The sequence below is a fragment of the Vombatus ursinus genome, unplaced genomic scaffold (genome assembly GCF_900497805.2).
Source record: "Vombatus ursinus unplaced genomic scaffold, bare-nosed wombat genome assembly UNPS02014799.1, whole genome shotgun sequence".
Classification (NCBI taxonomy): Eukaryota; Metazoa; Chordata; class Mammalia; order Diprotodontia; family Vombatidae; genus Vombatus; species Vombatus ursinus.
The window spans coordinates 26,054,619-26,080,837 of NW_020954577.1; the positions used below are offsets into that span (position 1 = coordinate 26,054,619).

The 26,219-nt window shown below is 40.1% G+C and overlaps 1 protein-coding gene across 1 annotated transcript; it reads left to right on the plus strand.

Annotated features, from left to right (window-relative positions):
• Window positions 1–24,653, plus strand: LOC114050644 (C-C chemokine receptor type 3-like). The gene is made up of 3 exons (XM_027872485.1): window positions 1–72; window positions 22,528–22,590; window positions 23,398–24,653. The coding sequence occupies exon 3, from the start codon at window positions 23,409–23,411 to the stop codon at window positions 24,471–24,473; it is 1,065 nt and encodes a 354-aa protein (XP_027728286.1). The 5' UTR covers window positions 1–72; window positions 22,528–22,590; window positions 23,398–23,408; the 3' UTR covers window positions 24,474–24,653.
• The last annotated feature ends 1,566 nt before the right edge of the window (window positions 24,654–26,219 follow it).

Below are 26,219 nucleotides of genomic sequence, written 5' to 3' on the forward strand. Positions count from 1 at the left end.
TGGTCTCCTCTTCACTGGTGACCAGGTCCAAGATATCATTGGGACGCATAAAGGACTTCCCCACAGTGTCAGGTATTTGCTCTTCTCATTCTTTTCATCCTGGTATGGGCCAGGATAGGGTCAAAGTCAATACAGCCCATTTATGTGGGAGGGGGCCATCTGTATCCAGTGTTCTTTCCAGAACATTGTGCATTCTTAGTGGAGGGAATGGCAAGGGACTGGCAGAGATGTGTTCCAGGTGGTGGTGGGGGGGGGGTCGGAAGATATGTAGGGATTATGATAAAGAAACCTGGTGCCCAGGAATCTCTGGGTGGGGAAATATGTAGCTGGAAGTACCCTTCCTTCTATGTCTGACTTCTTTTGCCATTAATTTTGCTCATTTCTCCAATTCCACCCATCAAATTATCAAATGAGTTAATATTTGTAAAGCACTTAACACAGTGCCTGGAAAACAGTAGGCATTTAATAGATGGTTGTTCCTTTCCCTTGTTCCCTTCCCTTGCCTGTTCTGTGTGTCTTTAGTTCTTAGAAGTTGTTTTTGTTTAGTCGTTTTTCAATTGTGTTTGACTCTTTGTGACCCCATTTGAGGGTTTTCCTGGCAAAGATATTGAAGTGGTTTGCCATTTCCTTCTCCAGTTCATTTTATAGATGATGAACTGAGGCAAACAGGGTTAAAAGACTTGCCCAGGGTCACACTGCTAGTAAATGTCTGAAGCCGAGTTTGAACTCATGAAGATGAGTCTTCCTGATTTCAAGCCCAGTGCTCTATCCACTGTGCCATCGAGCTGCCTCTTAGAATTAGAAAAGTCTTTTTTTTTTTCCTTTCCTGATGCTTGACCAATGTTCATTTCATTAGCAGGGGAAAGGGTAGATGTCAAAGAGAGTACAATTTTTAGTAAGGGAAAGATTTTTCAAAATTATTTTTTACATAGAAGCAATGGCTGCAGGGCTAAAAACAACCTTATTCACCCTATCTCTCCTAAGCACACACTCAGGAAATTGCTTATGATTCGAATTTACCAGTGACCAAGATAACAGCAATAATAAAAGCTAGCACCAATATAATGCGTAAAGTTGTCTCGTGTTATCCTCACAATAACCCTAGGAGATCGGTACTATCTTTATCCTCATTTTACAGAGAAGAAAACTGAGGCTGAAAGAGGGTAAATTACTTGCCAAGGGGAACAGCTAGTAAGCATTAGAAGCAGGGTTGGAGCTCTGGTCTTCCTCACTCTGACTCTAACAGATTATCCACTGAGTCACTTTGGCTGCCTATCCCTGTAAGGTTCTAAAGATAACTGCATGTATTCCTTAGATGAAGAAGTGTCTTTAATCAATTCTTTGATGACCAATTTAACTATTTTTCTCTTCCCCCCCCCAAAGAATTGTCTGAAATAACTGGTTGTTTTGGCTGTAACTGAAGCAACTAGAAATGTGTTGGGGAGTTCTTTGAAGTAAGCTTCAGGTGAAGATGGTGAGAATAGATAGTTGTTTTTGTAGCTTACAGGGTCTAAAGCATTCTACAGCTCAATGCTGACTATGAAGTTATCCGTAGGGTCTAGTGCCTAGACTGTCTTTATACATCTACCAGAGAATGAGTCCTTTTTATAAGAGCCAGAAAAATGAGCTCTTAGAGATCTCACTTAGAATTCACTATTCAACATTCCCCACCCAGGAATGCTCAGCCCATGACACAGCACAGTATGCACAACTGCCAGAAATTTTGCAATTCCACTGACTTGGAAATCCAGGAATATCACCTCACTCAGTAGGGAAAGATCTAGGATTACAGGATCTGAGTTCGGATCCTGACCCTTGAGATTTGTGGGACCTTTATGGTAGAGTCACTTCATCTGTAAAATGAGGGGGCCAGTGTAGATGATCACTAGTGCCCCATTCTAGCACCATTCTAGAAATCTATGACCTTTTGGCCCAGATAGAATGAATGAGATTACACAGATGTCCCTCCTGGATTGTACTGTGCCACAATGGATTTGTTTCATCCCGTAAGTCATTGATACTATAACATCGATAATTACCTCTTTCTTGCTAAAAAATTGTACTATCTTTAACATCTGCCATTGAAGAACTGAAAATCTATTTCATTGGCAACACCTGCAGGTGGATCCACATCCAGTCTTTGAATTTCCTGTCATAAATGTTAAAAATATCAACAACTTTTTAGCAGGTGGATGAAACTGGCTAGGTCAAAGTGGATCATGTGTTAAGTTATTGCTCAGGGTAGGATGCAGTATAAGAAAATAGGATAAAATCCCTTATTTCACTACTCAGTATTTAATGTTTGAGAACAGTGGAAACCCAGTAAAGACTACCCAAAGTCACCTTAAAGATCAAATGCTGGTTGATGCTGGCAACTAGCAAAAAACAAGTTAAGCAGTTATCAGAAGAATTGCAGAGATATAAGGGACTTTCAAGGTCATCCATTCTAACCGTTCATCCCATACAGGAATCCCCTCTGAAGGCACCTATTCATTGAGCCTCTGCTGCAAAGCTTTCAGAGACAGACATTTTATTTTTATTTTATCTTATTTATTTATCTATTTATTTATTTATATCATTATTTTACAGGGCAGTCCATTCTATCACTGGTCAGCTTTGAATGTTAGAAAATTCTTCCTTACATTAAGCCCAAATTTGCCTTCCAATGACATATTTCTTAGACATACTTCTAGCCTCTGGAGTAGGCATTCTCTTTTTTTTTTTTTTTTTTTGGCTAGGCAATGGGGTTAAGGGACTTGCCCAGGGTCACACAGCTAGTAAGTTGGAGCAGGCATTCTTAACCTGAGTTCCATGAACATTTTTAAAAAAATATTTTAGTAACTATATTCCAATACAATTTGTTTCCTTTCTAATTCTACGTATTCTATATACATTTAAAATATTATTCTGAGAAGGGGTCACTGGGCTTCACTAGATTGCCAAAGGAATCCATGACACCAAAAAATTTAATAACCCCTGCTCTAGAGATATTTATAAGTCTATTTTCTCTACTACATAGCCTTTGGAATTTTAAATATAGGCATTTTAGCCCCAGCCCCCAGCCATGTCTTTACCTTTCCAGATTGAACATCTCTAGTTCAGAACATTCATCATTCTTTTCTGAACATGACCCAGTTTGTCCGTGTCTCTCTTAAAATGTGGCAATCAATCAATCATCAATCAATAAACCCTTATCAATCACCTACTATATGCCAGGCACTGTGCTAAATGCTGGGGATATGAAAGAGGCAAAAGATCATCCCTGCCCTCATGGAATTTATGGTCTAATAGGGGCACCCACAAGCCAACTCAATATTCCAGATGTATTAAACCCAGTATGAGGTAAGTGTGCGTGAGATGAGGGTGGGGGGAGTAATCATCACCTCACTGTTCTGTACATTTTGCTGTACAGTTTTGCCACAAGCTAGTCTTGAGATCTTAGGCAAGAAATCACCTAATCTCTCAGAACCTCAGGCATCCAATCTATAAAATGAAGACGACAAAAACACTTGCCTTACTTAACTCATTGGGTTACCATGAGATCAAATAAGATCATGGGTAGAGCTTTGCAAACTATAAAGTCTTACTTATACCATACAATAAACATTTATTAAGCACATACTGTGTGCCAGGCACTGTGCTAAGAGCTGAGGATATAAAAGGAGGCAAAAGACAGTCCCTGCCCTCAAGGAGCTTACAGTCTAATGGGAAAGACAACAAGCAAAGGAATATATACAAAGCAAGCTACACACAGGATAAACAGGAAATAATTAACAGAGGGAAAGCACTGGAATTAAGAGGAGCTAGGAAAGGATTCCTGTAGAAGGTGGGATTTTAGTTGGGACTTAAAGGAAGCCAGTGAGGTCTGTAGTTGGAGTGGCAAGGGAGAGCATTCCAGGCATGGGGATCAGCCAGAGGGAATGCCTCCTGCCAAGAGATGAAGGATTTTGTTTGGGGAACAGCCAGGAGGCTAGTGTTACTGCATTGAAGAGGACATATCAGGGAGCAAGGTTTAGGAAGACTGGAAATGTAGGAGTAGGCTGGGTTATGAAGCAGAATATTTTGTATTTGATCCTGGAGGTAAAAAGGAACCACTGGAGTTCACTGAGTAAAGGGGTGACATGATCAGATTTGGGACATGTCATATGTACACATTAATTAGCAGTAGCACTTCCATAGCCTTTTTTACATAGCTTCATACAACATTAGCTTATTTAGCAACCAAGTCACATGACTGACTCATCTTTAGCCTGCATTCCTCCAAAAGCCCCAGATCTTTTTCAGATGAATTGTTGTTAAGGGGGAATCTCCTTCATCTTTTATTTGTGCACTTGATTTTTAGAATTTCATTGCACTATTTTATCATTAATTCTCATTAAATTTCATCTTGTTAGCTTCAGCTCATTTCAGCACATCAAAAATAGCTTTGAATCTGGATTCTGTCATCTAGTATAGGAGCTGTCCCTCTGAACTCTTCCTTCAGTCATCTGGAAGGCTTGAGAAGGATGCCTCCTTAGGAGCTCGAAAAGCACATCTTCATGAGAAGTTGACTTTGTTTTGTTGTTGAGTCATTTCCAAGTGTCCAAGTCTCTGTGACCCCATTTGGGGTTTTCTTGGCAAACATACTGGAGTGGTTTCCCATTTCCTTCTCCAGCTCATTTTACAGATGAGGAAAGTGAGACAAACAGGATTAAGTGACTTGCCCAGAGTCACACAGTTAAGTGTCTGAGGCTGGATTTGAACTCAGGTCCTCCTGACTCTAGTCTCGGCTCTCTATCCTAGCTGTCACACATACCTAAAACGGGAGTGTGCTGGAACCAGCTCATGCTGTTTTCCAGAGCTGATTGTTAGATGTTTAGTGTGAGCATTTACACTTCAGAAAATTCTACACATCAGAACTTGAGTTATTGTTTTATTAATTGTCTAGACTTAAGATGCAGAAAATGTTAATAATGCAGATTAAACTTAGAAGTGTGTCATGTATTCATATTTTTCAGAGAGCCGGTTGTTAAATATTTATCAGCAGATCCCTATACCTAACTATTAATAAAGGGACTAGTGCTGGGAACATTGATAAACCACTGGAGACCTCCCTATCCAGTTGATAGTGTCTGAAAGTAGAATAACTATGGGCAGCAGTACATGAGGGCACTGGGATTTCCTGCTGTTTCCAGTTATTCCCCAGATCTATTTGAAAGCATCCGGAAGCTCAGAATCTATTGTGACTTTCCCAAGGTCACACAGGTAGTATGCAGAAAAGCCATGATTTCAAACCAGGTCTTCTACCTTTAAATCTAGTTCTCTTTACCAGACAATACTAGTAGTTTCTACATGGAAAAATGGGAATACAAAGAGAAGAACAAGAGAGCCCAGAGCTCAGGAGGCAACAGATCCAGGAATCAATAACATGCAGCCCTCCCCTTTTCTCAAGGAACAGGACCACCCATCACTGTGGCTTTATAAAAAAACATTTTTAGAACCTTACTCTCTTAAGCAGGCATTCTTAATTTTATTTTATTTTTTTGTCTCATGGTTCCTTTAGGCAGTGAAAGCCAAAGTGAAGCTTCTTCATAGTAAAATGTTTTTAAATGTATAAACTATATAAGATTACAAAGGAAATAAATGATAATAAAATAGAACTATATATGTATATTTACATATACTTCCATATATATCTATATCATCTATATCTTTCCATCCATTCATCTGTCCATCCATCTATCTATCATATCTGTCTGTCTATCTATCTATCTATCTGTCTGTCTATCTATCTATCTATCTATCTATCTATCTATCTATCTATGTAAACAAGGTCATGGACCCCAGATTTAAGAACTCTTGTTACTTTACCTTCTGAAAAAAGCCTTTCCCACTCCTCCATAACCTTAGTGCTCTCCCTCCAATTTACCCTCCATACATCTTGTTCATAAAGAGTTGTTTTACCCCTTGTCTCCCATTAGACCGTGAGCTCCTTGAAGGTAGGGACTGTCTTTCGCCTTTCACTGCATCCCCAGTGTTTAGCACGGTGCCTAGGACACAGTAAGAGCTTAATAAATACTAGTTAACTGTTTCTGAGTGATTCAGGTAATTTAAAATTTTTTGTCATTTTGTTTGAGGTGTGCATTTCACTGTGCTTATTCTCTTTCTAGGCAATTACAAATTCTAGGGTATGTCTCCTTTCTTACAACACTCATGAAGTTCCTACCCTGTGCAAAGTAGATACAGATGGAGACCAAGGCCCTCTGTGAGAACAGCACAAGGGGAAGCTGGGGCAACCCACTGGGCCCCATCCTTTTTCTCGTGGTTGGCCAGAATTAAGTTGAGACAGTCAAGGTCATGAACAGCAAAGCTATTGCCTACCCCGAGCAAAGGTTGAAGAGCATGGCCAACACACTCTCTCTGATATGGTTAGATAGCCCAGGGCCTTGCATCTGTCAACATTCTGGTTTGATATGACTCTCAGACTCCCCCCTGCTAGCTTCCTGACCCACCCCTTTGGTTCCCTAAAACAGGAACTCTGTCTATATTATACAGCACACTGAGTACTACTGATTGCCACTTCCCTGACGGAACCATGAGCTTGACTTTTGGTCTTGAATGATTTGCCTTCCTTCCACAGTGCTAGTCTACACACAGGTGCAAACAGACCCTGTGTTCCAGCCTGGTCCGACGAGGCAGTTCTAGATTGGTCTAATGAAATCACTTATATTCATGCTTTTTTTTTTTTTTAAAGAAAGATGATCTTTTACTTACTTAGGTAAGCATCTATGTCTTCATCATAGGTGTCAGTAAACTGACAGGTCATGCAGTTTGCAGGGTAGCAGGTTGGATATGAAGACATGGGTTTGAAACCTGACTCAGACCCTTACTAACTATGTAACTCTGAAAGAGTCATTTAACTCTTTTTGGGCCTCAGTTTCTTCATTTGTAAAATGAGAAGGTTGGATTTCTGGTCCCTTCCAGCTATATATCTCTGAGCCCTGTGAAATGCAAGATGTGTGAGTTTCAAGTATATTTGTGAATTTTCAAATATATTTCAAACATATAATAATAAATATATTAGTAAATATAACTTACTAATAACCACTTTCATGAAACTAAGATCATGGATGGTGTTAGTTAAGTTATTAAATAACAACAGAAATGTAAACAAGACCCTGATTAATCAATTAGGTCATTGCTTTTCCCTAAGATGGATAGAATTCCATTCAATTGTTAGACCTTAAGGGCAGACTAATTTTTTTTTGTTTTTGTAAATTTAGTGAAGGACAATATCTTTGTAAACTGTAGGCCCTTAATGAATGCTTATTGGATCGAATTAATTATAGACTTATAACATGTTAAACTTAAACCCCTAGTTGGTCATAAGAGGCAATTCAGGACCAAAGAGGGGTCAATGACTTGCTCAAAGACACATGTTAGTGGCACTTAGGCCTCCAGCCTCCCTGCTTAGTGGTCTGTTCAATGTGAAACATTGATTCTCATTGGTTGGCACTCAGTCATTGCCATGATATATACATGTCTATTGGCTTGACCAACAACCATACTATATGCATTTAGTAGACAGTAGATAAATTCATCACATTTAACATATTCTCTGCACTGGCCCTGGATTCGGGAGGACCTGAGTTTAAATCTGGCCTCAGACAAGTAATACTTACTAGCTGTGTGACCCTGGGCAAGTCACTTAACCCCATTACCTAACCTCCCCCCCCCCAAAAAAATATATATATATACACACACACATATTCTTTGCACTCTACACAAAGCTTAGGAGTATAGTCAATAAATAGTATCTGGTTTTAGCCACCTGGCAAGAGCTCATGAATATTTTAACCCCTAAAGAATCATTGAGAGAAGGATGAGTAATACAGAGATTGTTGAAAATTAGCTCAAAGTGCTACTTGAATGTTTTGCTCATTTCCTAACCTGGTTATATATGGGAACCTTCTTATATATGAAAAGTCACAAGTTTTAAGCACATTGTTATTAGAAATCATCATTTATTTGTAAAGTATAAATCCACAAGGGATAATGCTGAAGATGTTGAAGGTAGCTTTCCGTAAGAAGAGTCACAAGACATTAGACTTTTAGAGCTAGAACAAATCAATTGAGCAAGCATTTACTAAGGGCCTATTGTGTGCCAGGCTAAGCTATGGGGATACAGAGAAAGGTAAAACCAGGTCCTGCCTTCAAGGAGTTTCCAGTCTAATGGGAGGAGACAATGCTATGTACAAATACTATATACACGGGATAAACTGGAGACCACTTCGGTGGGAGGGCAGACATATTAAAGAGGACCAGGGAAGACTTCTTGCCTTCAGCTGGAAGAGATCTTAGATGCTACCTCAAACAGTCCTCTTATTTTATAGATGAGAAAATGGAAAATACAAAATCTTGTCCAGGGTCATCAAGGAAGTACATGACAGATTCTAGACAAGGTTCCCTGCCTCCTCTGGTCCCAATGTTTTTACCTCTCCATTTTTACCTCTGCTACCTCTCCATCTCAGGAATAAGTCAGAGCTTATAGAGGTGTAATTTCTGTATAGACTTCCCCAAGAGATAGCATGGAGGAGTGGGTAGAGTGATGAACCTAGAGGGAAAATCCTGCCTCTGACACTTACCTGCAGTGGGATCCTGGGCAAATCAGCTTCTCTGAGCCTCAGTTTCCTCATCCATAAAATAACACCTGTTATTGTTTAGTCATTTGCAGTTATGTCCAACTCTTGGTGACCCCATTTGGGATATTCTTGGCAGAGATACTACAGCAGTTTGCCATTTCCTTCTCCAACTCATTTTATAGATGAGGAAACTGAGGCAAACAGGGTTAAGTGACTTTCCCAGGCTCACACAGCTAGTAAGTGTCTGAGTCTGGATTTGAACTCGGGTTTTTCTGACTCCAGGCCTGGCACCCTATCCACTGCGCCACCTATGTTACAGGAAAGTTCAAATGAAATAATGTGTGTAAAGAAACTTGAGAGCTTGAAAGCTCTATATAAATAAATGCTAGTTATTATCATTACAGTGTCAGACTTAGCTCCACAATGAGAAACTCAACGCTAGAATCCTAGAAAGCGCTTTCTGTAATACAGAGAAAATTCACAAGATCATAGATTTAGATTCCATCTCCAAGATATTTTTGTCTGTTTGCTGGCTCAGCAGTCTTCCCCAGAATCAACAAGTACCTTATTATTAAGAGCCGACTATGGGGGAATACAATGAAGGGACAATGCCTACGCTGAAGGAATTTGCAGTCCATTGGAATCATGGGAAAATCTCTGCACTGGACCCTTATAAGCACACTGGCCACAAGTATCAGAAACAGCCAGGTTTCAACAAACAAAGAACAGCTTCCCAAGTGGTTTATAAATGACTGCTCAGTTCACCTGATCCTCCAGGAATCAGAGCATCAAAGCCCATAACCTCAGCTGAGGACCTTGTTCAAGTCACAGATCCTTTAGGAGCTCGATGGGCTGCTCCAGACTCCCCTTGTGCTGTACCTCAGTCTCCCTCTGTCTCTGCTCTGCTCAGGGTAGGGACTTAATGAGTGTTGTTGAAGTGAATTAAATTGAGACTCCATGATGTCTGGTTCTGGCAACTGCTGAGCTCTCAGGTAATCCCCTCTCTCATCCAAGGGAGATACCCTTCTCTGAGGTTCTCTCTCCCTTCTAATTCCTTCTGCTGGGCCTTTGGGTTTTTGAGTTCTCTTGGACACTCTGTTTTGAGAACTGGAGAAATGTCTTTGTAGAGAAAGCATAGGATACTGGCTCAAGATGGAGCCCAAAGAACTGGACTCAAGTTTCAGCCAGACATGGGCTTTGAAGAGGGCAAATTTGGGGGGACTAAGGAAAAGGAAAAGGACTAAATTTGAAGGAGGAGAAGTAATTGAAATTAAGGAGAAGTTGTAAGACTAAAGCAGAAGCAGAAGGAGAAGAACAAGAAGAGAAGGAAGTGGGCAAGTCAAGGGAAAGGAAGCTGGGCATGGCTCTCAAGGTGCTAAACGGCTGTGAAGATAACAGAGGTAAGAAGAGTGACACCTTCAGAGCTAAAACCCCTGTCCAAAGTGTTTCCCACAGGAGGGAAGCTACTAGCAAAAAAACCCCCCAAAGGCCTGATTATCTCACTTCTAGCAAATAGGGAGATTAGGGAGATGTTTGCAGTGACTTGCATAGAATGTGCCATATTCGGTCTTGGCTATGACCAAGTGATAGATATCTGTGCCTGCTGTGAAGGTAGGCCTGCTCCATAGAAGAATGGATAAAGGGACTCAAGGAGCCCCTTTTAATTATTAATTTATTTTTAGTTTTCAACATTCACTTCCATAAGCTTTTGAGTTTTAAATTTTCTCCCCCTCCCTACCCAAGACGGCCTGCAATCTGATATAGGCTCTACATATACATTCCTATTAAACATATTTTCACATTAGTCATGTTGTAAAGAAGAATTAGAACCAATAGGAGAAACCACAAGAAAGAAGAAACAAAAAAAAGAAGAAAAAAAAAGAGTGAATAGTATGCTTCGATCTGCATTCAAATTCCATAGTTCTTTCTCTGGATGTGGATAGCATTTTCCATCATGAGACCTTTGGAGATGTCTTAGATCCTTGCATTGCTGAGAAGAGCTAAGTCTAATAAAGTTAGTTAGTCATTGCACAGTGTGTTGTGTACAATGTTCTGCTTCTGCTTAGAGAATGAAGTATTCTTTTTAAACAAAAGAAAGAAGGGCCAAAACTTAAAAAAAAAAAAAAGGCTTTAAAGAGACACATGTGAATCCTGAACTCTGGAAATTGGGGAGTAAAAGAACATAGTACAGAGAAGAGGAAGAAGGACCACATGGTTTCCCACCCGTATTCTAAGCAATAGACGTGAAGCTTTTCTAAGAGAGGAGACAGACGTATCCTCTGAAGAGAAAACAGTTGATTGTCCTCTAAGGAATATGATGTGAATCCACAGGTACCATAATCTAAAAGACCATTCACAAAGAGTCAAAGGAAGGAGAGATGAGTGACTGTATTTGAAGTCAGGATAATCTAGTTTCAAATCTCGCTTCAGACACTTACTAACTATATGACCTTAAGCAAGTAACTTACCTTCTCAGGGCCTCAGTTTCCTCATTTGTAAAATGAGGGAGTTGGGTTTAACGTCCCCCAGTTCTAAATCTATGATCCTATAATCTATCTCTGTATTCCTATAGGTCTATGTCTTCCCCAGGGTATGAATTTGGAATAAGATGGAGAACCTCCCAAACCTTGTCAAATCTGACAACTACTACCCACTTCTGTTAATTCTTGTGAGCACAAATGATGTTTCCAGAAGGATTCCAGAATATATTTCAAAGAATTATGTCTTGGGAAAGAAATATAATCTTGGGGCAGCTAGGTGGCACAGTGGATAGTGGAGTCAGGAGGACCTGAGTTCAAATCTGGCTTCAGACACTTGACATTTACTAGCTGGGTGGCCCTGGGAAAGTCACTTAACCCTGATTGCCTCACCCCCCCCCCAAAAAAAAACAAAATAAAAAAAGAAATATAATCTTAGCAATTCAGGTGCTGTATGAACCATTGCTGCCTACTGAAAGGCATCAAAAGGAAATTTAGGAATTTAGGAAGTGAGCAGCTGGTTGAGAACATGATGTCTGAGAACCAAAACTGGATTTCTGGATCAAGGCTTAAAATAAAGGCATGATGAATTCTTGGCCATGGATGGGGTGTATCCCAACACTAGACAATCACTGCCTTCTCCAAGCTTACCAACAATCTCATAATTGCTAAACTTAATGTTCTTTTTCTCAGTCCTCCTCCTGACCTAAATATACCTTCAGAAGGATGCTTTCAGTAGGTTTGTTGTTTTTGTTTAGTCATTTCAGTTGTGTCTGACTCTCTGCAACTCCATTTTGGTATTTCATTGGCAAAGATATTGAAGTGGTTTTCTATTTCCTTCTCCAGTTCATTTTACAAATGAGGAAACTGAGGCAAACAGGATTAGGTGACTTGACCAGGGTCACACAGCTACAAGTGTCTGAGATCAGATTTGAACTCAGGAAGATGAATTTTTATGACCTTCTCCTTTGACCTCCTCCTCTTCTTAGACACTCTTTGCTCTGTCACTTTTCATAATGTGGTTCTCTCCTGGTTCTCGTCCTACCTATTTAACTGCTCCTTCTTAGTCTCCTATATGGTATCATCATCCATGTCCTTCCCTTAAGTTTGGGTGTCTATCAAGGCTATGACCTGGGGCCTCTTCTTTCCTTTTTCTATACTCTTACTCAGTAATTTCATCAGCTCCTATAGGTTTAATTATCATCATTATGCATATGGCTATTCAGTCCTAATTGTTCTCTTCAGCTCCAGTTCCATACCTCCAACTATCTGCTGGATATCTTCACTTGAATGATGCATAGGCATTCCAAGCTCAAAATGTCCAAAATGGAACTTAGTAAATTACTCCATCCTTCAGATTTCCCAATATATTTTTTTTTAGAGGCAACTGGAGTTAAGGGACTTTCCCAGAGTCACACAGCTAGGAAGTGTCTGAGGCTGGGTTTGAATTCAGATCTTCTTGATTCTTGCTGCTCTATCCATTTGTGCCACCTAGCTGCCCCAAACTTCTCACTATCTTCTGAGAGTACCATCATCCTTTCACTCACCAGGTTCACAATTTTAATGTCATTGTTTACTCTTAGCTCTCCCTCAATATCAATATCCAACCAATTGCCAAGGCTTGTCAATTCTACCTCTACAACAGGGGTTCTTAACCTGAGATCCATGAACTCATATTTTTAAAAATATATTTTGGTAACCGTATGTCAATGTAATTGATTTGCTTTATAATCCTATGTGTTCTGTTTATGCATTTAAAACAGTATTCTGAGTGTTCTCAGGCTTTGTAAGACTCTCAGAAGGGCCCACGACACAAAAAATGCTTAAGAACCTTTGTTCTAACTGGTAAGAATGGTCAGGCAGGTGAGGTTCAAGGTCCTTTATAAACTTACATGATTTGTGCAAGTTTCAGTCTAGTCATATACGAAATGAAGTCTGTGCTCATTGATTAGACACTTGGGGAACGGAATACAGCATGGAAATGTATGCTACTTTAAGGAATGGGGTGGTTTGAGCTCTTGTAAACCTACTATCTGTATGAGAGCATACTGAGTATATATATATAAGGGGAGCTAATTGATGCTGCAGATGGAGCACCTAGCCTGTAATCAGGAAGACCTGAGTCCAAACCTGCTCTCAGACACTTACTAGCTGTGTGACCCTGGGCAAGTCACTTAATCTTGCCTGCCTCCGTCTCCTCATCTATAGCTGGAAAAGGAAATGGGAAACCACGCTAGTATCCTTGCCAAGAAAACCCCAAAATGAGGTCACAGAGAATCAAAACAACAACAACAACAAACCTACTGAAAGCATCCTTCTGAAGGTATATTCGGCAACGATGGAAATCATTCCCTACCCTTTTCCCCTACTATATTCAAGCACTTGCATAGCACCAGTATTCAGACTTAGTCTAGACCGCCTAACTTCAAAAGGATCATAGATCCAGAGCTAGAAGGCAACTCCAAGGCAACAAAGTTCAGCACTCCAATTTTACAGTTTTACTTACAACTGAAGAGACTGAGGACCAGGGCAGTAAAGTTGTTTGCCCAAGGTCACACAAGTAATAAGCCCCAGAGTTGGGTTCTGAGTCCAGGTCCTCTGACTCCAGAACCATTGCTTTTTTCACTGTATCATACTATAGAAAACAATTCAGGGGTTGTGGCAATTCTGTACCAAATATTATCCTCATCGAAAAATGCGAGAAGGAGGGTGTAGCTAAGATGGCGGAGAGAAAGCAGTGACTCGCTTGAGCTCTCCCTCAAACCCCTCCAAATACCTGTAAAAAATGGCTCTAAACAAATTCTAAAGCAGCAGAACCCACGAAAAAACAGAGTGAAACAAATTTCCAGCCCAAGACAACCGGGATGGCTGATTGGGAAGGCATATCACACCAGGCGGGGAGAGGAGCACAGTTTGGCGTGGGCACGCAGGCTGCAGCAAACCTGAAGCAGGCCTTAGAGGACTGAATTGCGAGTACCTGTGGCGGTTTCCAGACTTCTCAAACCACGAACACCAAAGATAACTTACAAGGTCAGTGGGAAAGGTCTGTGACTGTGGTGAGAGAAGAAGCTAGGTCTCAGCCGCCCCCAGGGCAGCGGCTGCCTCCTGAGCTTCCAGCCCACAAACTGAGGGGGAATCAAGTGGCTGATCAGAGGGGGATTGCAAGGATCTCTTTGCCAGGGCTGAGGCAGGAATCTCTTGCTTTGCCCATGCTTGGATCTGGGTCACAGTTCTGAGGGGCAGTCCTGGGGCGAGGAGGTGGTGGAGCTGGTTGTGGCAGTGGAGAGGAAACACCTCGCCCCTTATCATAGCACCTTGGAAGAACTGAAAATTTTCATGTCCCTAGAAGTATCTCTGAAAACAGCTGTACAAACCCCCGAAGCTTGGGACAGTACATTCTCTACATTGGAAGCAGACTTTTACCTTAACAAAGAGTTTAAAACTCAAGTAATTGGTTGGGATCATGAGCAAGCAGTGCAAAAAGAGTCAGACTATATTATCTTACTTTGGTGACAAAGAAGATCAAAATATACAACCAGAAGAAGAAAACAAAGTCAAAGCTCCTACATCCAAAGCCTCCAAAAAAAATATGAATCAGTCCCAGGCCGGGGAAGAGCTCAAAAGGGATTTTGAGAAGCAAGTAAGAGAAGTAAAGGAAAAACTAGGAAGAAAAATGAGAGTGATGCAGGAAAATCATGAAAAGCAAGTTATCAGTTTGCTAAACGAGACCCAAAAAAATACTGAAGAAATTAACACCTTAAAAAATAGCCTAACCCAAATAGCAAAAGAGGTCCAAAAAGCCAATGAGGAGAAGAATGCCCTAAAAAGCAAAATTGGCCAAATGGAAAAGGAAGTCCAAAAGCTTATTGAAGAAAATGCTTCCTTAAAAATTAGAATAGAACAATTGGAAGCTAGTGACTTTATGAGAAATCAAGGCACTGTAAAACAAATCCAAAAGAATGAAAAATTAGAAAACAATGTGAAATATCTCATTGGAAAAACAACTGACCTGGAAAATAGATCCAGGAGAGAGAATTTAAAATTTATTGGACTATCTGAAAGCCATGATCAAAAAAAGAGCCTAGATATCATTTTTCAAGAAATGATCAAGGAAAACTGCCCTGATATTTTAGAACCAGAGGGCAAAATAGAAATTGAAAGAATCCACCAATCTCCTCCTGAAAGAGATCCCCAAAGGAAAAGTCTTAGGAATATTGTAGCCAAATTCCAGAGTTCCCAGGTCAAGGAGAAAATATTACAAGCAGCCAGAAAGAAACAATTTAAGTATTATGGAAACACAATCAGGATAACACAAGATTTAGCAGCTTCTACATTAAGGGACTGCAGGGCATGGAATATAATATTCCAGAGGGCAAAGGAGATAGGATTACAACCAAGAATCACCTACCCAGCAAAACTGAGTATAATTCTTCAGGGGAAAAAATGGTCATGCAGTGAAATAGAGGACTTTCAAGCATTCTTGATGAAAAGACCAGAGCTGAATAGAAAATTTGACTTTCCAGTACAAGACTCAAGTGGAACATAAAGAGGTAAACAGGAAAGAGAAATCATAAGACACTTATTAAAGTTTCTGTAAAGTAACTGTTTGCATTTCTGCATGGAAAGATGATATTTATAACTCATGAGACCTTTGTCAGTATTAGGGTAGTTGGAGGGAAAAAATTATATGAATAGATAGATAGATAGATAGATAGATAGATAGATAGAGGGTACAGGGTGAGTTGAAGATGAAGGGGTCATATCTGGAGGATAAAATTAAGGGGTGAGAGGATTTATACTAGGAGAAGTAGAAAGGGAGAGATAGAATGGGGTAAATTATCTCACAAAAACAACAGAAAAGAAAAGGCTCGTACAATGGAGGGGAAACAGGGGAAGGTGAGAGGGAATGAGTGAATCTTATTCTCATAGGATTTGACTTAAGGAGGGAATAACATACACACTCAATTGGGTATGGAAATCTGTCTTACCCTACAGGAAAATAAGAGGGGAAGGGGACAAGAGAGTAGAAGGATGATAGAGAGGAGGGCAGATTGAGAAAGGGGGTAATCAGAAGCAAATACTTCTGAGGAGGGACAGGGTCAAAAGAAAGAATAGAATAAATGGAGGAGGGTGGGATAGGACTAAGGGAAATAGAGTTAGTTTTTCACAGCATGTCTACTATGGAAGTGTTTTGCATAACTGCACATGTATAGCCTATATTGAGTTGCTTGCCTTTTCAATGAGGGTGGGTGGGGAGGGAGGAAGGGAGAAAATTTGGAACCCAAAGTTTTAAAAACACATGTTTAAAAAAAGTTTTCACATGCAATACAGGAAATGGGTTACAGAAATCTATCCTGCCCCACAGGAAAATAGAAGGGGAAGGGGAAAAGAGAAGGGGGGGAGATAGAAAGGAGAGCAGACTAGGGGAAGGGGTATTCAGAAGGCATGCCATCTTGGGGTGGGGGGAGGGGCGAGATGGGGTGAAAATTTGGAACTCAAAATCTTGTAAATGTTGAAAACTAAAAATAAATTAAATTTATTAATTAAATTAAAAAACTGCTAACAAGTTTTTAGATGGTTCTTGGGGGGAGGAGCAGGTGATCTTATTATATAGAATCACTAACCTACTGATCATGGTATACTCTCTGGAAGTACTATAATTTAGGCCTCGTTTGTTGGTGACTGCCTGAAATTGCCCTACAGGGATCACAACTTCAGAAAAGTAGCCAACTCCCTAGCAGAGGTAGACCAGAAGCCCAGTTGGAGTAGAGCCTCTAAAAAGATGTCAAGGGTATATTTCCTTCTGGAGCCTGGATGAATCTCTTGTAGCCTTCTCCTAAGATTGGAAGGGAGAGTCAAGACGATGGCTACTCATATCTCTGAATCTCTTTTCTTTTAATTTTAGAGTGTGGCTTCCTCTTCAGTTTTTATCAGATCAAACTTCAACTTGTGGTTTCAAGTTCCGAAGGATGTGCTCTCCTCATTGGCTTTTGTGTTTCATTTGTAGTAAGCTTGATTTTCAGAGAGGCCTCATGCCACCTCTTCTAGTGACAAATCAGGGGGAAACACTTGTTTTTTTTGGTAGGAAGAGTCTTGGGCCATAGTTTTAAAGCCCCCAATCCAAATCCCTTCTCATCTCAATTACTCTTCTATTTTTGATATAGGCAATATAGACTGCATTTCTAAGGTCTTCTCTAGTGACTTTTTCCCATTGTTATCCCTGTTTGTCTATCTCTAGAAAGATGTGGGTATTATTCCTTTATTTCTAGAAAACCTCTAGTGTTTAGGCCATTATGAATGAAGAAGGCAGAATGTATTAATAATAGAAGTCAGGATTTGTCACAGAAACTCTCAAAGATTGTTTATCAAGTTGGAAAGGGATTACAATTTATATCAGTGGAGGAAGGACATACATCAACAAAATTGTGGATCCTACAAGTGTTGAAGCTCAGCTTTGAGCATAGAAAGTTCCGTATCTCATCCTTGCTTTTGATTAGAACAATTCGTGACAAGTACTAATGAAAGGAAGTAGCCTGGCATAATTAAAAAAGCACTGAACTTGAAGTCAGAATCCCTGGGTTCAAATTCCTGGCTCTAACACTTTCCAGCCAGGAGACTTTAGGCAAGTCATTTAAAATCTCAAGATGTCAGTTTCCTCATTTATAATGTATGAGAATTAGACATGATGGTCTTTCAGATCCCTTTGAGGTCTTATGTTTCATGACTCAGGGATTATGAAGATAGTTACAAATATTGTATCATGACTGGCAAGACAATAGAACTGAAGATCATGCTTCCTCTGAGTTATCTGGATGATACAAGTAGGCACAATAACTACTAATAGTGCCCTCCACCCTATCTTTCTAGCCTTGTCTCATACTATTCCCATCCACATATTCTGTGAATGGTACCAGATTGTGGAAAATCTTTAATTCTAGGCAAAAGAATTTGAATTTTACTTGGCAGGCAATAGATTTTTGAGCAAATCAATCAATAATATTAATATGGCAGCAATATAAAGGATAGAGGTGGAGAGATGACTAATTGTGGATAGTAATTAGGTCTTGCACTAAGGGAGTGGTAGTAGGTCTAGAAAAGAATGGATGGATGCTAAAGACAGTCAAAAAGGTAAAGGCTATAGGACTTGATAACTGATTAGATGTGTGTATGTAGAGAGAGAGAGAGAGAAGAAAAGAGAAGAGAAGAGGAGAGGAGAGGAGAAGAGAAGAGGAAAGGAGTCAAAGATTACACCAGGTTCATAAAAATGGAAGACTAGGTGAAAGGTGGTGTCAAGACAAAAATAATGATAAATAGGTTTAGAGAAAAGATAATGAACTTGGACAATGCTGAGTTTGATATATTGGTATAAAATGTTCACTAGAATGGTGGAGAAGTATGTCTGGAACTCAGAAGAGGGTCAGAGATGAAGGTACAGATTTGGGAGTCATCTTCATAAAAGTGGTTATTGAAACCATGGAGGTGTATGATATTGACAAAGGAGAGACTATAGAAAAGGAGAAGGCCAAGGACAGAACCTTAGGAAATTCCAAACTTAACCACCTTAAGGAGGTAAGAAGATACAAAGAGACAGGAGAAGAGCAGTTAGAAAAATAGATGGAGAACCAGGACAGTGTGGGATTTCTGAAGCCAAGAGTGGATGGAGTCAATGGTGTCAAATACTTCAGGGAGGTCAATAAGGATGTGCAATGAAGAAAGCCACTGATTTGGCAAGTGGGAAATAATTGATGACTTGGAAAGAGAAATTTCAGTTGAGTGTTTCAGATTACAAAAGACTAACAAGACAGTAGGTGCTGAGGAAGTCAAGGCATTGGGTCTACTTAACTTTTCCTCGAAATTTTACAACAAAGGAAAGGAGAGTGATGGCATGGTAGCTAGAAGAAGTAGAAAGGTCCAAGGATAGTTTTTGTTTTGTTTTGTTTTGTTTTATGACTGGGTAGAGATCTATGTATCTTTGTAGGTAAATATAAATGAACCAATTGTGGAGATAGAGATTAGAGATACATCAGAATGAAAGGGATAAATGATGGAGGCAAGGTCCTGGAAAAGGTAAAATAGAATGGCATGAAGGGTTTAACCTTGGTGAAAAGAAAGGACAACTCCTCTTCTGTGGCCAGAATGAGAGGGTTATAGTATCTAGAGTTGAAAGGAACCCCTGAGGTCATTAGTCTAAACTCTGATTTAACAAATGAATAAACTGAGGCCCAGGGAGCTGAACTGATTTGCCCTAGGTCTTTGAACCCAGGTCCACTGAATACAGTGCCATCACTCTTTCCAAGGTACTCCAGGGTCTTACATTTGCAAGCTGTAACTGTAACTCCTGGCTCCTATTGTGAGTTTTGGAGTATGAGAAACAACTAAGTGCCTATAGCACCAAACAAGGAAGGAAGAACAGAGCATTAGAGAGAGAACTGAATTTGGAGTAAAAAGATTTGACCTGGCCACGTGCCACCTGTTTTACTTAGACAAATAAATCACTTTACTTCAGGGCCTGACTTTCCTCATTTGTAGAACGAGGAGGTTGGATAGGGCAGCTAGGTGGCGCCACAGTGCATAAAACCCCGGGCCTGATGGCAGGAAGACTCATCTTCATGAGTTCAAATCTGGATTCAGACATTTACTAGATGTGGGACCCTGGACAAGTCACTTAACCCTGCTGGCCTCAGTTTCCTCATCTGTAAAATGATCTGGAAAAGGAAATGACAAACAACTCCAGTATCTTTGCCAAGAAAACCTCAAACGGGGTCACAAAGAGTTGAACACAACTAAAATGACTGAACAACAACAAAAGCTGGGATAATCCCTAAGGTACCTTCCTATAAATCTATGATCTGGTTGAGAAGTTCTAAACAACAGAGGAAAGGAACTTTCTTTCCAGTAAAGTAGAATGCTAAATGATCTGCTGGGAATGTGAGTAATGGAGTGTAGTTGGGGGCTTTTGGAAGAAGGAAAGGGTTTGTAACAATGACTGTGGAAAATGAGATACAGAAGGAGGATTAATGAATAGCCCTGAGGAGCAAAGTGGGCTACTGTACCATCAGTTTCACAATGCCATTTCAGTTTTGTGACTTTCTCCAAGGGTGTTCAGCAATCTAGCGACAGGAGCAGAAAAATCAGATGTTGGGGGTTACTCAGGGCTGAAGATTAGAAGGTTGAGAACAGGGAGAGGTTAATCTTTCCTGGACTATTGCAATGACCTCCTAATTGATCTACCTGCTTCAACTCTCTTCTCTACACTATCCACACTCTCTTCACAGCAACCGAAGTGATTTTCTAAAAGTGCAGGTCTGACTTTGTCATTCCTATACTCAACAAAATTCAGTTGTGGATGTTGCTGAGTTATTTTTTAGTCATGTCCAAATCCTTATGACCCCATTTGGGGTTTTCTTGGGAAAGATACTGCAGTGGTTTTACCATTTCCTTCTCCAACTCATTTTAGAGATGAGGAAACTAAGGCAAACAGGATTAAGTGATTTGCCCAAGGTCACACAGCTAGTAAGTGTCTGAGGTCAGATTTAAACTCAAGTCTTTCTGACTCCATGCCTAGCACTCTACCCATTGAGCCACCTAAAATCCAGTGGTTCCCATTATTTCTAAGACAAAATATAACTTCTTCTGTTTGCTTTTAAAAGCTTTTACAGTTTGGTCCCAACATTTCTTTCCAACTTCATCATACATTACTCTCCATCCTACATTCACTCTATGATCCAGCCAAACTAGCCTTTTCCCTGTAAATCTCATGCCAGACTACACATCCCATATTTGCGTCTTTGCTCTAGCCATTCCCTACGTTTCCCCTCTTTCCCCCACCTCTTCCTTCCAGCTGCAGCTCAAACACCACTTTCCATACAAAGCCTTTTCTGATCCCCCAAATGTTCATGCGCTCTCTTACTATCTTGTATTTAACTACTTTGTATATGTTTTGTATTTATTCTGTATGTATTTAGATATGTTCATGTGTCCTTCAAGTAGAATGTAAGCTTCTTGAGGGTAGGAACTTTTCTGCTTTTATCTGTGTATTCCCAGAATCTACCACAGTTCTTGGCACATAGTAGGTATTTAATAAATGCTTGTTGAAAGAGGACAAGGGATTCTAGGGTAATGGCTAAAGAAACAGTAAAGTGTCTGACCACTGGGTCAAGTGGTAGGGAGGCAAGTGAAGCAAGAGTAGGGATGTGAAGATAGAGATGGAGCATGATAAGGCCAAAGGGCATGATTGCTATAAATGAGTGAGTAGGAAAGGAGGAAGGATATATTATTATATTTAAAAAATGGCATTTTAGAATTCAGGATCCTAGACTTGGCATAATTTTGAAGGATCTTAGATATTAGCTACAACAGTGAGTTACAAGTGACCTTAGGGATCATGAAGTCCAGCTCCCTCATTTTGCAGATAAGGAAGTTAAGACTGAGAGAATGTGAAATTTAAGATGAGGCTATGCCGGTGTGTGTCTGAAGCAGAAGATTAGAGAAATGGAAAATAGATTCTTTCCCACAAAGTTTGGAAGTTTCTGTCCTAAAGGCAGACTATAACTTGATAAATACGATATTTTATATGGGGGCGGGGGAGAATTGAGGTCTATAAACATTATTCTGGGCTCAGCAAGTTAAAAAGAAGTGACACATTAAAGAGGTAGGAAAATGAAAATCTCTAAAAGAAGAAATGGAAGGATTAATTAGAAAAGGAAGAGAACTAGGAGAATGTGGTATCTCCAAAGTCAAAAAACTGGAGTACTAAGTATACCACAGTAGACAACCAATGCCCAAATCCTAGAGAGAATTCAGGGAGGTTGAGGACTGAAAAAGGCCATTGGATCTGAACAATGGTGATCTTTGAAATGGTCATTTTAGTAAAGTGGTAGGGGTGAGAGTAAGAGTGCAAGAAGTCAAGGGGTCAGTGAAGGAGAGGCATTGGGTGCAAAAAAATTTTTCCAGAAGTTTAGCAATGGGCTAAATGAGAGGGGCGGTCAATGGGGAGGAAAGTTGGAGGACTACTGGTTATGGCAAAAAGTTCTGATAAACAAGTCTACTACTTCTTCCAGTAAACCTTGAGTGTGCAGTGGACAAAAAAGCAAAACTGGACCAGAGCTATTGTCCACAACCTCTATTCATCTTTCATGTTTACTTCTTTATCACCCTAAGTCATTGGTTGCTTAGCCTGTTCTTTGGTTACTGCCCTCCTGGAAGGACTTAGCATCTCCCCCAGCTGCCATGTCATTGCAAAGAGTTTGATAAAAACATTTCACTTCTCCAGAATAAAAATTTAGACTGTTTCCCAGTTCAATATTTCTAGAAAGGAATGATAACTGTCTTAGCCAAAACAGTAGTTTGTTTCTGACTTTCTAGCATTCTGTTTATTCTTTCAAAAATCAATTCTACCTCCCTTGACTTTTTTTTTTTTAATATTGAAGGTCGGTGGTCAACGTCTGGACTGAAAGTCAGAAGACTACTACTGATTTGCTGGTTGGTCTTAGGTAATTTGTTGTTTCTTGATCTCCACCATAGGAATAAGGGATCTAGTAATCCTTGTGATATCTCAGAGAGATGTGATGATTTGGCATTATGAAAATCACAGAATTTCAGAGCTAGTGGGAACTCAGTAACTGGCTTTTAATTGAAGACTTCCCAGAACTAGGAATCCACCACATCCCAAGGCAGCTCATGTGACTTTGGCACAGCTCTCACTGATTGGAATCCTTTTTTGAAATCAAGCCTAAGTCTGCCTCTTTACAGGTTTCCCCCAGCTTTACTACAAGATCACCATTATGTTCTGATTGGTGTTGCTTGGCTATTTGCTCTCCTTTTTGTTTCTTCCCTCCCCACCCCGCTTCAGGTGCTTTCAGGGTCATTATTCCTATGGCTCTTTTCTTCTTCAGTTTCCAGTTCTTGGCTTCCTTTCTCATTGCACTCTGCACAAAACTACTGAATTTCAGTAGTTCTAGTTCCAGCTCTGGTTTTCCCTCCCCTCCTTCCCCTCACAGAATATCTGAGCTTCCTATGAGATCTGTAGGAATATTTTACTTTTAAGAAGTATAAAGCCTGTTTAATCATGGTGCTTCTACTGGGATATAGAATATTGCCAGAATTCCATTTTATTCCAACTACATGTTAAAACAAAGAAAAATCTCTCTCTCTCTCTCTCTCTCTCTCTCTCTCTCTCTCTCTCTGTCTGTCTCTCTCTCTCAATCTCTCCTTTTAATGTCTATCTTCATTTCTCTGTCTGTTTCTCTCCTTTCTGTTTCTGTCTGTCTCTGTCTCTCTGTCTGTGTCTCTCTTTCCAGAACACAGCAACATGGCAACATCTCTCATGGACACCAGTGAGGAAACAACCACATTTGACTATGACTTTTCAATGCCTTGCCAAAAGATGAACATAAAGACTCTAGGAGCCAAGTTCCTGCCTCCTCTGTACTCCTTTGTGTTCATCGTGGGTCTACTGGGCAATGTCACGGTGGTGCTGATCCTTATTAAGTACAAGAGATTCAAGAGTATGACCAACATCTACCTCTTCAATTTGTCCATTTCAGACCTGCTTTTCCTGTTCATACTTCCCTTCTGGATTCACTATGCTAGGAAAAATGACTGGGTTTTTGGTCATACCATGTGTAAGATCCTCTCTGGCCTTTATTATGTGGGCTTATACAGTGAAATTTTTTTCATTGTCCTGTTGACCATTGACAGGTATCTAGCTGTAGTCTATGCCGTGTTTGCCCTGAAAGCCAGGACAGTTACCTTTGGCATCTTCACCAGCATTATCACGTGGGGCTTGTCAGCCTTGGCAGCTCTTCCTGAGTTTATCTTTCATGAGTCCCAGGAGGACTTGGAGACTCACATATGCAGCCCTCGTTATCCCGAGGGCCACGAAGACAAATGGAAGCGCTTCCAGGCTCTGAGAATGAACATCTTGGGACTTGCTATTCCATTGACCATCATGATCATCTGCTACACAGGAATCATCAAAAAACTGCTCAGATGTCGTAATGACAAGAAGTATAAGGCAGTCAGGCTCATCTTTGTCATCATGATCGTCTTCTTTCTTTTCTGGACCCCCTATAACCTCACTCTTCTTGTCTCTGCTTTTCAAGCATCTTTTTTTAGCGGGGACTGTGAGAGGAGCAAACAGCTGGACATAGCGATGCAAGTGACTGAAGTAATTGCCTTCACTCATTGTTGCATCAACCCCGTGATTTATGCCTTTGTTGGAGAACGATTTCGGAAATACTTCTGTCATTTTGTCCGCAGACATATTGCAGTTCATCTGTTCAATCATATTCCATTCCTGCTTGGTGAGAAGCTGGAGCGAGTCAGCTCTATTTCTCCATCCACAGGTGTACAGGAGCTCTCTGCTGCATTTTAAGTCAGACTTACATCAACCTTCCCTAAAAAAAACAAAACAAAACATGATGGAGACCATAGTTATCTTGGGCACTTGGCTGTCCAGACCAAAATTCCAGACTCCAAGCAAGAAATATAGGCTCTAGGGGCAGCTAGGTAGTGCAGTAGATAGAGCACTGGCCCTGGATTCAGGAGGATCTGAGTTAAAATCTGGCCAGAGATACTTGACACTTACTAGCTGTGTGACCCTGGGCAAGTCATTTAACCCTGATTGCCTCAAAAAAAAAAAAAAAAGAAAAAGAAAAGAAATCTTGGCTCTGGGACAAGGTCAAATACATAAGCAGAAGATGGAACTCTCACAGAAGAAATGTGCTTTCCATTGATTCACTAATCAACAACTAACCTTGGAAAGCAAATGAAAAAATAAAAAAGGTTTTTTTGATGTCTTTTATTTTTATATAATTTTCCTATAAATTGCCCCTGTACTCCAGAATAATCCCCTCTTGGGACAAAGAAAAACAATTAAGCAAAATCAGCTGGAAATGACTATATCTGCTATGGTGTACAATATTCTGTCCTGGTAATCTTCCACCTTTGTGTTATAAAGGGAAAGGTAGGTTTCATCATGTGTTCTACAGGACCTTCAGTTTTCAGTCATGGAGGGTTCAACTTCACTTTAGGGATTTTTTCATTCATATTGTTGTAGACACTGTGGATCCTTTACTCTTCGTTCTACTTATTTCACTCTGTAGCCATTTGCATAAATCTTCCAATTCTTCTCTGAATTCCTCATCTGTCCTTTTATATGGATAGTAATATGCCATTATATTCCTAAATTGTAGTTTTTTCAGTTATTCCTCAATCAATGGATACCCACCCACTTTGTGGGAAGCAGACTTTAAATTGATTCTTTAAATCAATTCTAGTCAAGAAACTTAATATACTTTGTTGTTCAGTAATTGCCAATTACAACTTTGTAAACATGCAAGAAGGACTCTATTTTTCAGTATCATTTTTTTGAATAATTTTTTTCAATTTTCTGTCTACATAATGCATTTAAGTTAACTTAAATGAAATTAGTCTTGTGTATGTGGTTTCTCAATTATTTTATTTGAACATGCATCTCTCTTCCTCTGAAGGGTCAATGTCTAATATTTGTCCCTTCTTGTTATGAAGCAATACGACTAAATAGCATATCTATTTTGATGTTAATAGCATTCTTAATAGTTAATTGATTTGATGCATATTTAGGCAAGGACAACTCATGGAGGACTTGATTTTCCACAATCGTGGGAGGGTGAGAAATTCTCTGTCCTTAAGAGGAAAGTCATAACACTACATCTCCCAGAAGGCTTTGTGTCACCCCATGCTAACAGACTTGCTACCTATGCTCATGGTAAACATAGTCCTGAGACTTTTCGCCTAAATGGCAAAGGTCACAAACATTACTTGAGTGTTTGTAGAAAACAAAGTACCTCCATGGGCCACCCATTCTGCATACAAGACGAATGACAAGGCATTCTCCTGATTGAAATTATAGGAAATGAATAGCAAGGTGGTGGTCTCAACATGAGAGCTACAAACCTTGTACCTAGACCCTATACCTAACCTTAACAAAGGACAGGCTAAAGCCAGCCTGTGTCTCAGTTGGGCTAAGACTCTAATTATAAAAGGGGACTCGTTAGGTATGGATAAAGGTTGTTAGGCTTATGGACAGTCTCAATATCCCTGACTGAATCATTCATAGAGACACACAGGCATCTTTGAA